We start from the raw sequence: 15,391 nt of genomic DNA, 5'->3' as shown, positions 1-15,391 counted from the left end.
CCACGTTCCAACACTCTCACCCCCACCCTTTTTCTTCTTCACTTTATTTCACATTTCTATAAACTTACACTTGTAGACAATGTAACGCCTGAACATGGCAACAATATTGACAACAAAAAAACAATAAAAGAATAAAGAAAAACTGGGGATTCTTGCACATCACGTCACTTAAAATAAAAGAAGAGCGTATACAACAAAAATCAAAACAATAAATACTGTTTCATATTGGCACTTATTTTCCTTGCATATTTGTTTCTTTCCCACAAAAAACAACTTAAAATCAGCCATAAATCCTTGAAAGGAGGGTTTACAGTTTTTCCACTTAGCACAATGAATATGATATTTACACTTGATTTTATTAGCGCATTGATGTGCAAGAATGAATATAAGAAATTGATATTATGAAACATTTAAAATATAAATATATGATAATCATATGAATATAAGAAATTATTATTATCTTACATATGTAGCATCAAAAATGATCAAATATGAGTGCATCAAAGGTCAAGCTTTGACTTGTGAGCGCAAACTTGAGATAGGAGCGCTGCAGTGTAAAAATTTTTTTAAAAAAGAGGCTTGAAGCTGTTTAAGGCCGCTCCCACTAAACTAAACGTAAACCGTAGGAGAATAGGACAATTACATTTACACCGCAATAATCTTCAGCCTGCTAGTTTAAAGTTAATGCTTAATGCATAAAACGCAGGTATCGCTGGCGTCGGGCCAAACCCTCATCAGTCACAATCTCATATTTTTTCAGAAATCTATTCATTTGGTTGGTCCACATGTGTGGGTCTTTTACAGAATTGTTGACCAATCTAAAGTGTTAAAACTGTCTTTGGTTGAATAAACATGCAATTTTTGGAATCTCCTGAAAACTGACAATTTTGGAGGTACAAGGTTTGGCCCAGTGCCAGCGATATCACACTTTTTAAGCAACTGGTATTTAAACACAAATGGTGCAGCAACAATTTAGACGTCATAACGGGATTCATCTGCATGTATTGTAGAGTCTGTCTTACACTACACGCCACACCCCGGTGGCCAAAGTGGGCATATGCACAATGACCACTTAATGCAGTGTTAGAAAAACTATTCAACCCTTTTTTAAATCTATTCCATTATGTCATTACTATATGTTTTTTTTAAGTGCAATATTGTAGAGTGCTATTTTTCAGATATTGCTTTTTTTTTGTTGTTGGATTAATTGCATTTCCGTTTGGGGAATGATGATTTAAGATATGAGTGATTTGTGTTGCAAGTGGGGTAGTGGAATGAATCTCAAGGCACTACTGTATTATATTTTGCCATCGTCTGGAACGCTCCAACATCGTGTTATTTGAAAATAATAAATATCTATTCATCAGCCTAATTTAGCATCATGGCTTCCACTGTAATAAAAAATAAAACAACCAACCTTTATTTACAATCCATTTAAAACAATAAAAAAAAGGTGAGTCAAATTCCAATGCCACTGCATAAATAAATACATAGTCACTCTAGCAGAACTTTTCAGCTTTCCTATTTGTGTCTTGTTTTTGTAAACACACAACATTGTGGCGCAACCACTTGTCGGATTGTATAGAAATGCTAATTGTGGCTACACACGTTGATTCCAAACGACGCATGTTCATCTCAAACCAATGCTGGTGGTAAGTGCTGCTGTTTTGGTGAGCCAGAAAGTTCAAACGGCCTCGGCGGCTAACTCTTTAGCACGAGGGGAACTGTTGTCGGGCTCGCAGAGGTGCTCGGGGGGTTTGAGGACATCGATGGCCTCCCGTGGACTCGCAGCCATCATCATCATCTCCTCCGTGTTGCAGTTGACCGGGGAGCCCATCTCTGACAAATGGTCGGCAGACTTGTCGGGGGCGGTCTGCAGGGGGCCGCTGGGGAGCGGGAGGTTCATCATGTACAATATGCTGCCCATGCGCCTCGACACCTATTGGGGTGACAGAACGTGTTGGTGCACGAGATAGATTGATTCATCGTTATTTGTGGCCTACCAAGAAGAAAAAAGCTTGCTTTGTATTTCTTGACAGGGCAAGGAACCGTATTTGGTAACCAATGTGGAACTGAATGTCACACCCAGCCACTCGTAAAGAAAGGTCAAGAAAATGTTATCCAGCTATATTGTATGGCATCAACTTTATTCCAGGTTCCTTTTGTATGATTAGTGTACTAAAAGTTTTTGCCAAACATAAATTCTTCTCCAATCTGTGATGTATGAGAGTGACATGGCAAAAATATTGGCTTAGCCTGTGCATATTGTGGTCGGTGAGTTTAATAACATTTTAATTTGGTTTAATAGCTTTTTGGGGGGGATTGATTTTGATATTGCTAAATTTTTATTTTATTTGTATTTATTCAGATTTTATTGAATTCTTTTTTTAGCTTTATTTTATCATGATCATTTTCAGTTCGACACTTTTGATTTGATTCAGTGTCATTGTTAGTTTATTAATTTTAGTTTGATTGCCTTTTGTTTGGCTTTATTATATATTTTTTAATGATTTTATTTTATTCTTTTTACTTTGTTTATTCATTTCAAGTCTGTTTGATGTCATTTTTATTTGATTAATTTGTTTGATTTTATTTATGTTAATATCCTTTTGTGTATATTGTATTTTAAGTTAATTTGCATATAATTACTTAAATTGGAATTGGATTTTGTTTATTTTTATTCATATTGGTAAAAATAAATGTTTATTTAGTCCAATTTCATTTAAATATTTTTTTGTTAATTTCAATCTTATTTAAATTCCCTTCAATGTGGTGTTATTGATTTTGTTTGATCATTATTTTTTGCTCAATTTTGCTTTTATTTTAATTTAAATAAATATTAATTTGTAAGATTGATTTAATTTATTAAAGTTTTTTTTAAAATTTACTTTAACTTTATTTTATTTCATTTCATTGGTTTCTATATTTTGATGAATTCAGATTAATTGTATTTTATATTTAAGAATTTACCTTATTATTATTATTTATCATATATGTATGTATTTATTTATTTAAGTACAGTATCTTAATAATTTTTTTACATTTAATTTAGTTTTGTATTTTATTTCATCATGGTAATTTTTGGGTTGTTAATCTTCTTTTATTTAAATTTACGATATGGTGCATTTTAGAAATGTTTTCCAATATTATTTCAATTCCATTTGTTGGATTACACCTCACGTTATATTCCCTTCCATCCGATGAATTTACCTGAGATCGGATCTTCAGAGCAGGCCCTAGCTTCAGGCCCAGTGTGTCCAGCAAATGTTCCTCTGAGAGGAGGGGCAGCGTCTCGCCATCAATCATGTGGTCTTTAAACGTCTGCAGGGTCGAATGGTTTTCTTTCGTGAGCGTGACAATACTGAAGCGAAAAGACAGCGACGCAAAGTGCGATACGCACCTGAGCATACTCCGAACATGAGGGAATGTTATTGATAAAGTTGTAAACGTCGTTGACGCTCCACTTCCTGATGTCCTCCGACACCTCATCACCGTTTAGGAAGACATTGGGTGCACCTGAAGAGTGAATATTTTTAGTCACAGAAATCACACAAAACTCCAAAGAGAATTTTTTTTAGTTGGGGCCACAATATAAATATAATGTGAGAAAGAAGCTAGTGGCCCAGAAATACAAATTTGTCAACACAAAGTAGGTGTATCATGCACATAACAAATTAGGTATAAAACACTCATTTATGAGCATAAAGTTGATATAAAGTGCGCACAGAACACCAAAATAACAAAACCGAGCAAGCACCTGGTGGTAGGAATCCATTTCCGGCAACGGGGAACATGTAAGGCATGCCCCCTGGGGGATATATGAACTTCTCCTGGAAGGTGGCACACTGGCTGGGAGCATCTTTATCATTGGCTCCACCGTTGCTGGCGTCCGCGCATTGGTCCGGAGCCCCGCCCTTGCGCAGGCCCACCTCGCCCTCCTTGAAGATCTTTCTGCCTCCTGCGGCCGCCTCCGAATCCACTTTGGCTGGGTGGTGCACCTTGTTGACAGAGCACTCCTCTCCTATTTCCCTCTTCACCTCCACCTCCTTCTCCTCCCCACCGGACGCGCCTCCCGGACTCCGCTCCACGCTTTTGTCCTCTGCTGGGCCCTTGATGTGACCGCTGGGGTGATCGGCAGTCTTGTGGGTTACGGGCCGCCTGCCCACCCGCCGGCCCCGCTCTCTGTGCAGCGTGCCAATCGGGGGGTAAGGGTTGGCCGTCATGATGATGCTGTTGGAGTGGAGGTCGTCCAGGGTGGGCCGGTGGACGAAGACGTCGTGGCTGTCGGGCATGCGCTGGCGACCTCGGAAGGGCATGGGGTTGGAAGGGTACGACATGGGGGTCTCCATGCCCATCAGACCCTTTTGGTGGGCATTCTCCAGCTCTTTCTGGTGCAGTATGGCATTCATTTCCATTCTGAATACAAGATGAAGATAGAAAACACTTTTTGGTTAGGTCTTCTTGACTCTTTACTCCGGCTACTCTGGCTTCCTCAACATTTCAAAAACATACATGTTAGACCAGGGGTCTGCAACCTGTGGCTCTGGAGCCACATGGGGCTCTTTAGTCCCTCTCTTGTGGCTCCCTGTGAATCTCTAAAACCAATTAGTAGAAATTTATATATATATGTATATATATTTTTTGTACATGTTTTCTTTTTAGATAATACATACTTTGAATGAATTGCGGATTTAGATTAAAAAATAATAATAATAATTAAATAATCCAAAAATGTCAGTCCACATTTTTAAATGGTCAGAAAACAGACAGATGAAAAAGTTTTTTAAAATTACAAAAATTATGTCAGAGTCCAATTTTTTTAATTGTCAGAAAGAGACAGATGAAAACGTTTTTTAAATTTACCAAAATGTAAAAAAAATAATGGCCATAAAATAATCTAAATTGAATAGGAAAAGCAAAAAATTACTATAAAATGTCCATGAAATTACATAAAATATCAGGTAATTGAATTAAAAACTGCTTAAAAGAAAAAGTCAAAAAATTAACCACACATTTTCCAAAAACAGAAAATGGCAGAAAATTAAGATAAAATGTCTTTGGAAAATTTGAATATTGATACAAAAAGTCAAAGTTAGAAAAGAAAATGTCCAAAAACAAAAGAAGAAATTACAAAAAATACCATAAAATGTACACGGCATTGCCCAAAAAATTCATTTTAAGGAAGAATTATTTTTTTTAAAGTAACCATAACATGTCCAAACACAAAAGAAGAAATCCAGAAATTTACCATAAAATTGGCCAAATAATAATAATAAAAAAATTATGGCAAAAAAAGGTAGAAAATAGCCATACAATGCCCCGAAAAAGGAAGAAGCGAGGCAGAAAAAATAATAAAATTGCCAAAAATGTCATTAATTAAATTTATGGAAAAGAAAGAACACCCCCCCCCCCCCCCAAAAAAAAAAATAAAAAAATAAAAAAAACACAATATGAAAGGTAGAAGAAAATGAATCTCAACATATTGGATGCTGCATATTTTTCTGTTATGGTGCAGCTCTAATTAGCTCTTGGGCCCTCAGTACATTAGACTAACTAACTGTTTTGCGATTTTTGGTTATTTACTTGGCTTTAAATGTCTCTTTTGACAGGAAAGGATGCTGACCGCTCGAATATTAAAATAGTTGTCGATTGATTTGATAATCGATTAATTTTGAGGTTCTCTTGGAGTCGCTTTACCATACTTTCACCATGAAGAGATTTGCCAGTTGATCTACACTTCCACCCTATGGTCACCATCTTTGGGTTAGTTGACCAACTGGGCAAGATCGTAGATATGAGTGACAGACATGAATCTCTTCCTAAGAGGTGTTTGGGCTTGACCATTCGATACGGTCCGGTATGACGGCCAGTGAGGTTGACTTTTTTAGAGGGCGATCATTCCTTCACCTGACCCTATTTTGTATATTAACTCATTTACTGCCATTGACAGCTATAGACGTCAAAAATTCATTTGAACTATTTCTATTAGTTGAAAATGTTCCCACTTTTGTTAACAAGAGTATGAAAAACTCGATTTTTTAAAAATTGTATTAGAACAGATATAACATTTGTGATTAATCGTGAGTTAACTAGTGACGCGATTAATTACGATAAAAAATGGTAATCGCCTGACAAAATTTTAATAATGTTTTCTTTTTTTTAAAAGATTATTAAAAAATGAAAAAAATAATGACAATTATTTTATTTCTTTCTTTAAAAAAAAGACATTTTTAATCATAATTAATCGCATGACTTCACTAGTTAACTCACGATTGATCACAAATTTTATATCTGTTATAAATGTACAAAAAAATAATAATTTCTAGGTTTTCATACTCTTGTAAACAAAAGTGGAAAAAAATGTTAAACCAATAGAAATTGTTCAAATGAATTTATGACGTCTATAGCCGTCAATGGCAGTGAATGAGTTAAGCACCCTATAGCAAGGTGGGCCATACACCGGGACAAGACCCAGATCTCAAGTCGTTAGGGCCTTCTTTCCAGGACCCACCAAATGCTGACTATACGCTCACCTGGCCATGTTTTGCTTGTGGATGAGCTCCTGTCGCCGGGCAACTGTTTCCATGGGCTCTGACGGCAGGAAGCCATAGCCAGCTGAGGCAAAGAGAAACATCGCATTATTTACATTAAGAATCACCCAATACATGAACGGATTGTTTTTACCTGCTCCTGGAAAGCCCCTCCCCGGCAGGACGCCAGCATGTGGCGCCAGAGGGGGGCCCAGGTGAGGGCCCATGTGCATCTGCCTTCCGTCCGGAGTCACCATTTCAGCTGGAGGGACCAACTCCCTGAGAAAGGAGGTAAGTTCATTTCTGACTCTGTAGCTAGATGAGGTCACCAAAACATTGGTGGCAGTTTTCCGAACCTTTCCATGAACCGCGGTTCAAACGGTGTCGGGACCCCCTGTAACCTCTGCTGACCCTGGGCGAGGATCTGTGGCGTCATGGCCATTTGGTTCCTCATCATCATCTCCTGCCTCTGCCTCAGCTCTGCCACACATACACATTCACATACCAGGTCAGTGGAATGCCACGAAAACAAACGGCACTTCCTTTCTTCCTTTCTTACCGTTCGCCGACATGCCGTTGACCAGGCGGTACCAGTGCTTCTCGTCCAAAGCTCCCTGCTCTCCCAGTGCCGTCATCTTCCTCAGCTGCTCGCGAGGGGTCATCGTACGCTCCTCCGGCCACCACGAAGACGCTAGAGACAATAGAAAACAAAACAAAAAGAGATGTTTTAAAGGGACATTCAGTGATCCCTAGCGCCATCTAGTTAGTGGTCAAAGAATAGCATTAGGTGAGCGACGCCGAAAAAACGAGCCAGCCGGTGTCGGTTCCAGATGTGATCGGGCTGCCAGATCGTATTGGGGTCGCCTAATGAACACGTCACACTTCAGGATTGGCTGGAAATTATTCAGTTGATGTCAAACATTGGAAAGAAAATAGTAAAGATGTAATTAAAATAACAAAATGTACGGACTGAAATTGTAAAAATGTAAATAAAGCTAAGAATGTAAAAGCAAGATATATTGAATAAATAATAAAATAGATTGAATAAATGATAAATACACAAATTAAATGCCTGAGATGTGACAAATACTGTCAGTTTAGATTCTTAATGGGTCCTATTATCATTAAAACTGTTTTTGTGATGCATTAATTGTGATTTGTGAAAAACTAAAAAAGAAACCAAACCGAAGTGAACACGTCTGAAGCGCATTTGGTTAGTGCTGCTGTACTGACGTCATCGGCAAGCATGAAGGCGCTTCAATCTATTTTAACGTAATCATGCTTTTATATTCTTCTTAGGTTTATTTACGTTTTTACAATTTCAATCCATACATGTTGTTATTTAAATTTCATCTTTAATATTTTCTTTCCATTGTTTTGACGTCAACCGTATTTTCTTTTCTTTTCCCCCTGTATAACTTTTTTGAACAATTGTAAACGGATAATTTCCGGCCAATACTGTAGCGTGACGTCATCGGTAGGCAATCCCGATACAATCTGGCTGCCCAATCACATCTGGTACTCACACCGGAATTAGCCGGGGTAGCTAACAAGAGCGGCTAGCGGGAGAAGCTGTGGAAGGTAAGTTTTTAAAGTGAATGAATTAGTAGTTCACCACTAGATAGCGCTATTTGAAATAAAATATACCAAAGAGCATGACACTACTTTCGGCCTACTTTTTTAACGTTCTGTTTTGATGTTTATTATCGTCTTTTTGAGGTATGGGTAAATGTAATGATTGCAGTTCTTTATTGACACCACCAAGAGGCAGTAGTTAATCATTCAAATACTAAACTATAAAAGTCCATCTTTGTCTTCACTCAACATTTACCTTTACACACTTGTATCATGTATATTTACTGTTCTGTAATTGTGTCCCCTGCACCTAACCTTGCGTATTATGACAGCTTCTCAAGTTCCCTCTGAAAGCATCTTATCTGAGGCTTGTAATCCCCCTGGTAGTCCTACAACAGTCTGCCAGCTGCATCTGCTGACCCCACCATCCCATCCCATTCCATCCCATCCCATCCCATCCCATCTCCACCTTCCACCTGCCGCCCCCCACCAGACTCCCCCACACTTCCCCCAGGATCCTATTAGCTAAGTCGTGGCTATACAGCACTTTAACGGGATGTGTCGGCGGTAATCCTCACGTTTAGAGTTTTACCCCCAGCAAACCTTGCCTGTAAGCGTCCTGGACAATACACTCTGAGTGCTAAGCCTATTAGCCCCCATTAGCACCCAGGATGTCCTAAAAACACCTCAGGGATAAAAATGGGGGGACACAATCGGTTTATGTGGTGCTATGTGGGCGCCACAACACACCTGCGTCCTTTTTGTGTTTTTTTTATCCTCGCCATCTTCGATGACATATGTCACGTCGTCAGTAATGTTTTGTGTAGGAAGGGGGGCGCTGTGAGGAAACGCATCTCGTTTGTTCAAGGTTTATCGGATTATCTCGACAGTTAAATATTCAAATTGTGTTAATCCTGCCACATTGGTATCAACAACAATTGAAAAAAAAATCAATACGAATACAAAAAATATATATTGTTTCATGATGCCACAGGCGATCAGCAAGCTTAAATGAGAGGCACTTTTAATTCGGGTTCAGGGGGAGTTCAAAACAAACAGGGGGATTATTTGTGGTTGTTGTTGTAATGGTATTGATTGCGGTTTTTACTAATAATAATGAATGAAAAAAATCAATATGTATACAAACAAATTAAGACAAAACTGGTATAGTAAATTACATTTAATAAAATTACTCATTAAATAATTTTTGCTTCAAAAACGGCAGGATTTCTCACAAACAATTAAAAGAGAAAAACAAACAAAAATAAGATTGATAATAATCCACATTCAATATATTATTTTGAAAATTACTTCAAGTATATGTCTATTTGGTGTTTTTTATTGGCTCATTAGTTTTTGTTTATTTTTCAGATGTTCAGATGTAGTTCAGAACAATTAGAGAAATATTATTTATGACTATTTCAGTAATATTGAGTGAATGGTCACAAACATCATCATTTTTTAGGAGCAGTATATTTGGAGAAAAAAAACTCTATACAAATACAAATACTAATATATCTAGTAAGAAGCCCTGTTGAATAATATTGTTTCGAGTTTATAATTTAAATAATTTAAAGTACACACACATTTTTTCTACCGTTTGCTATTTTTTTCCATCCCATTTTTTAACAACAATCTTAAAAGATATTTTGAGTCAGAACATTCAGAGATAATAGTTACTGTATGATTATTTCTAAAAAAAATTTTTAGTAAATCAACATGAATACAATAAATAATAAAATAAATAAAAGAAGAAAAATATGATTACTGCATTAATAATCATTTTTTTTCATATAACTATTATTTAGACAATTAAAGTATATTTTTCTTGTTGCTGATAATTTTTTGGGCAAATAAAATCACATTTTACATCGATGCCAATTCAGTCTAGGCTACATTCGTGGAAACAGGAGTTCAGAACATTTCAACAGCAATTCTCACAACTCGTAATTAATATTATTAATTTAAAAAGAGAACACCCTAATGAAAGGTGAGCGCTCAAAGTATTTGTGCGACAGGCGGCTGCTTAATGCGCAGGGGATTGGACTCCTTGGGATTTAGTGTTGCCCACGTAATCCCATTACAAGAATGAATTCAAGGGAAAAATTGCTGACGACTTAGCTGCAGCCTAGAGGAGGTCATATCAGACATTGTCTCGCCCCTTCTTAAGCCCCCTCCAACACACACACACACACATTCACACATGCACACATACACACACACATGCACACACACACACACACACACACACACACACACACACACACACACACACACACACACACACACACTAAAGCTTCATATACTCTCAGTTACACTTGGACAATTCCATTATACGCAGCTTGTCAGTGGTAAGCACTGATTGAACAATTAAAGCAGGGTCAAGGCCTAAAACGGGTCGCAGGGTAAACATGATTACAAACCCAGCAATATACTAATAAGCTATTCTTCTAGAAGGCATAAATTCAAATAAAACAAAACAAAAACAAAATACAATAAAAAAAAACATTTAAAAAATCAAAGTCGTTTTGGAGAAGTCACAAGGTTCTGTGGACTTAAAGTGATTCCGGTGTTACTCAATTCAAGGTCCTACAAAATTATACAAAAGCATGAAAAATGAATGTATGCCTTCCAAAAAATAAATTTTTTAGACATTTGCGACTATATACATTTTTTTTAGTATGATTATTTTAATTCATTTTTTGATTAGCTAGAAGGAATCAACACTTTGAAAGCTTTAAAGGCATCCATTTTGACTTTTTACGTTTTTTTTCCAAAAGTTGTTTTCCTTGCCCTCAATAAATATAATAAATAAATAAAAACAAAATAAATAAATGGCTGGGAGTAGTCACATGGTTATCTTGCATCAATAGACTCAATTATAATTTACCATTACCAAATGTGCTACCTTTCCCTCGTAAAGGTTCTTTTCATGAAAAGGACCCTGATGCTGTACTTACATTGTACAGCAACATGTTATCTGATTGATTAATGTTCCCCACTCAATAGCGATCGCAGCATATTCATCCTGAAAGGGGGATGCATTCCTCCACCATTCCATAGATTTTAAGCCGGCATGTCAAATCCCCCTGCAGGCCTTTCCACCAATTACAAGCAATTTAATCATGAACATGTATTAACGTTTGACAAAACCTACCATTATTGCAGTATTAAAACAGAACATATTCTTGTTGTTAGATGAAACTTAGTCAAATAAAGTTTTTCATTGAACTGGAATGGCTTTGTAAGATTTTGGAAAGACTCACCTTGAAAATCCAGCGAGTGGATCTTTTGAGTTCAGAACGAATACAAAAATTCAAAAAGCGCCTTGAACCTCGGAAAGGAAGTGTCCCGTGCCGTGCGTCAACTCTTTCTCGGCTTCCCGCCACACCAGCAAACTGCCTGCCAGCCTAACTGCCTTAACTAAAAAAGACCTTTTAAATACCGATTGGTTTCATCTCCATTAGCGGGCCTTATCCGTGGCGGTAAGCCCTCCCTCGTCCTGACATCACCGTGATCTCCCCGTCCAACTGCCCGTGTGCACCTTGCAAAAAACTCATGTGTAATTACTGAAGCAGCACTGCTCCTTAAGCGCTAAACCTCTTTGGACGTTTACCTCACTAATCCCTTGTTAGCACTTTAGGCCATAGTTAAGACACCTAAATGCTTAGCTCCCTTTTTGCACCGGCAAAATAAGCAAAGACCTCCCGCTCAGAGGCCTGATGCCCCGACGCTTGGAAAATCCTTCCATAAGTCTTGTTTGTGCATTTTTTGTGTGTTGCTCTCGCTGGGGTGCGAGCGTGTTGACCCAAACATGCTTGGTGGTCATTTGTTAAAATTCCGTCTAAATTGGCTGGATCATCTACTCAGACCTCCTAAGCTGACGGTTTGTGCTCACCAGTCGCTTACTGCCAGGGTGCCGCAATTTGAGGCATATTTTCTAAATGAGAGCACTTTTGACTTCCTTATTGGGAGCAAAGTTTCCGCAAAATTAAGGCATAGCATTTATTGACCTGTGCCTTTCACACAGAATACAGCGAAGTGGGACAAATGAAGGTGGACAACTATTCCTGATAGGCTTCAGTAATAGGTTGGGCTGCGTTGGATAGAAGCCATTAGCTTCTTCCATTTTGAATTTCCACAACATCAGTGTAACAGCAGAATCTGCATTTATTTACCTGTGTCTTTCATACAGAACCCAGCAAAGTGGGACAAATGGCACACTAATAGCCTCAATAAACTGCAGTGGATAGATGAAGTCATTAAGTCATTAGCACTCTTTGTGAAAGAGGCCTCTTCATCTATCCACCGCAGCACAACAAATTGAAGGCCAGTGAGGCTATTTGTCAGGGATTGGTATGGTAGTGGACCCAAGTGCAAGGAAACAGATTTGAGGTTCATTTTTTCCCCTTTTTCTTTAATTAAACAAAAACGGGCAGGTAAACAAAAAACAACAAAGTCCATAATCAGAAAACAATGAGCTAAGTAAAAGGCTTGACAAGGTGCAACGACAAAACATGACACTGACACACACAATGGACCAACACGGACCGACAGAAAACAAAGGACTAATGCTGCCTTCCCGTGGTATCGAAATTATGGTAAATACCACACGTCGAGTAGAAAATTGCACGTGAACGCCTCCTCATGTCGTATTTTCCACTGGACAACTGGGAATATATTTTGATACCCGAGTTTCCGAGCTGAGAGAACTATTCGAGTTTCAACATGGCGAAGAGCGTAGAAGGATTCGTGAATGGCAAGAAATATTAATACATAAGGGCGTTGCCGTCCACTAGCAGGCTGTTTTAGAATCTACACATTTACGTAGCATACACAATTCAAGTTCCTGTCCTTTACAACTCATTATTTGCCTTAATTGTTCAGTTTTACGAGCAAAGAGTACGTCAGCTTCCATGTGTATTTTTTTGGAAACAACAACAAAAGCACATGAACAGAACTCGGTCTTAATTAGGAATTCCCAAGTGGTAAGGTCCATCTTTCCCATAGCACGTGAAGGCAGGGCAAATACACCAACACTAACTGACATGACGAGACACACCTGGGCAAGAAACAAGTGGCAGAGGGCAATGATTGGTTGACACACGAGGAACGGCAGGCAAACAAAGGTGGACCAAATAAAGCTTGACGAGACAAGGGAAGGACACAGGGACAGCATAACAAAACACAGACACAAAAAAAAACAAGAACTCCCAAAAACAAAAACCCAACCTTACAGAACTGAAACATGACACTATTAGCATGCATTAATTTTTCCCACTTTGCTGGGTTCTGGGTGAATAAATGCGGACTCTGCCGTTACTCCAATTTTACACAAACGGTGTGAAAAAGGCTCACGTCATAATCTCATGTTGGCCTTCTTTAAAACACAGTCCCCGCAAAATTGGCCAAACAAATAAATTGCATTTATTCGCCTGTGCCTTTCATACAGAACCCAGTCAATGACCTCACTTGCCTTCAATAAATGATCAGCCTGCATTGGATAGATGAAGACATTAGTGTCTTTCATACAAATTCCGCCTCATTAGAGTATCAGTGGCAAAACGGTGCAGTTCATTTTGACTAGCCTGTACCTCGTACACAGAACCTAGCACAGCCCCTTTTTCACAGAGAAATTGGATATAGACATTACATCCAAATTGGTCAGTAAATGGCATCTTACTATAAGCAATACTAGTGCCGTTTTGCGCGCCAAAAGGCCTTAATAAAGGACTTTGGAATCAAGCATTAGGACTTAAAAACATCTAAACTGGTCATTTAGGAATCTGTTGTCCCATAAGCTTTTTATGAGGGATTTCTGTCCATCTTGTTTGCAGGCAGCATTATAGAGTCACAGCGAGGCAAAGGGATCACGGCAGGTTTAACCTCCATGGCTATAAATTGACAAACAAGACACTCTTTCTGCTTGGTCCTCTTCTAATTACAGCTACAATCTGCCATCCGGACGTTTCACACTGCAACCTAATCCCGCTAAAGTGGAAGCATTACGTCTTGCTCAAATCTTGTTTAGGTCTTGTTGACTGAGCTGATTGTTTAGGTTGAATAATCCCAAAAATAAGCCTTAAATCTGAGTGGCGGCGCATTCAGAAACATGCTGTTGTCATCACAATATAGAAGGAAACTACAAGCTTCTGTATGCTTCATGAATTTGGACAGTGATATAATCAGAGGTGGGTAGAGAAGCGTTCCTTCAATATAATATTACTCAAGTAAAAGTAACAAACAGTCATAAGTATTAGTGTATAAAGTATTAGCTAAAAATACTACTCAAGTACTAAGTAATTGCTTAAACATGAAGTCAGATTTTTTTTTTTTTAAACAATGTCATCAGATTGACAAAACATAAATTTATGTGCAAATGCTGGCATCTTCAAATCATAAAATAATAATAATAATAATAACTTTTTGAGCTTGTGTTCTAACTTCTGCCATGGTGCTAAAGCAGGCATGTGCAAAAAGCAGTGTCCTCCTTTTTGCTTGTTTCAGAGTTTAACGACCCACGTACAAGTGAATTATTTGATTGAAGCTAATATGTGAAGATAATGCTCCCTCCAAAAAGCGAACAGTGGCGCGCGGGGGAGGTGGGGGCGGTTGTTAGGGGGCTGAACGGGTCTCTATAAAGACTCATTTCTCATCGTCACAAGAGCCGTTCAAAAGACTGGAATCGTTCGTGAACGTCACATCACTAGTATCCGCGGAAATGCTCCCACTGTCCCACACAGTCAGTCAAGCGGAGCGCTTGCGTGAAAATACGGTAAATCTAATGTTTGAATGGGCCGGCGGGTAACGACTCTAGTGTAGCCCAATATAGCGGAGTAAGAGGAATGGAGTAAATGTAACTTGTTACTACCTACCTCTGGATATAATACAAAATGCCATTTCGATCCTTGAGCTGCATACCCGCTTGCAAATGGGGCAAGGGAACCCGGATGCTAGGGGGTACCAGCCGCCCGTTGGTGTCGTTTAATGCGCCTCTCGGATCGTCTTTCTTGGATGGTTTGATGTATTTGTGTAGCTGCAGTGGCACAAGTCATCTTCCAAGCTGATCTGTCAAATGCCAGAGTTTCAAGCTGCGTGGGGTTGATGTTGACGTGCTTTAAGAGGTCCCTGGTGTAGTCCTTGAAACGCCGTTTTTGTCCCCCCAGCAGAGCGCTTTGCGCCTCTCAACTGGCAATAGAGGACTTGGCGGGGTAGACGGTGGTCAGGCATGCGGATGGTGTGTCCAATTCACAGAAAATGCTTCTTAGCCACGGCTGCTTCCATAC

At 38.7% G+C, this 15,391-nt stretch overlaps 1 protein-coding gene across 1 annotated transcript; it reads right to left on the bottom strand.

Moving 5' to 3' along the window:
- Positions 1-150: 150 nt before the first annotated feature.
- samd7 (sterile alpha motif domain containing 7) lies at positions 151-11,634 on the bottom strand. The gene is made up of 9 exons (XM_077558189.1): positions 11,372-11,634; positions 7,090-7,221; positions 6,887-7,010; positions 6,685-6,809; positions 6,534-6,615; positions 3,758-4,416; positions 3,401-3,516; positions 3,211-3,321; positions 151-1,939 (listed from the first exon to the last, which is right to left on the bottom strand). Exons 2-9 carry the CDS (start codon positions 7,190-7,192, stop codon positions 1,685-1,687), a joined length of 1,575 nt encoding a protein of 524 aa, XP_077414315.1. The 5' UTR covers positions 7,193-7,221; positions 11,372-11,634; the 3' UTR covers positions 151-1,684.
- Between the last annotated feature and the right edge of the window lie 3,757 nt (positions 11,635-15,391).

This window comes from Vanacampus margaritifer, chromosome 2 (genome assembly GCF_051991255.1).
Source record: "Vanacampus margaritifer isolate UIUO_Vmar chromosome 2, RoL_Vmar_1.0, whole genome shotgun sequence".
NCBI classification, from domain to species: Eukaryota; Metazoa; Chordata; class Actinopteri; order Syngnathiformes; family Syngnathidae; genus Vanacampus; species Vanacampus margaritifer.
This window is presented reverse-complemented; position numbering and strand designations above follow the sequence as displayed.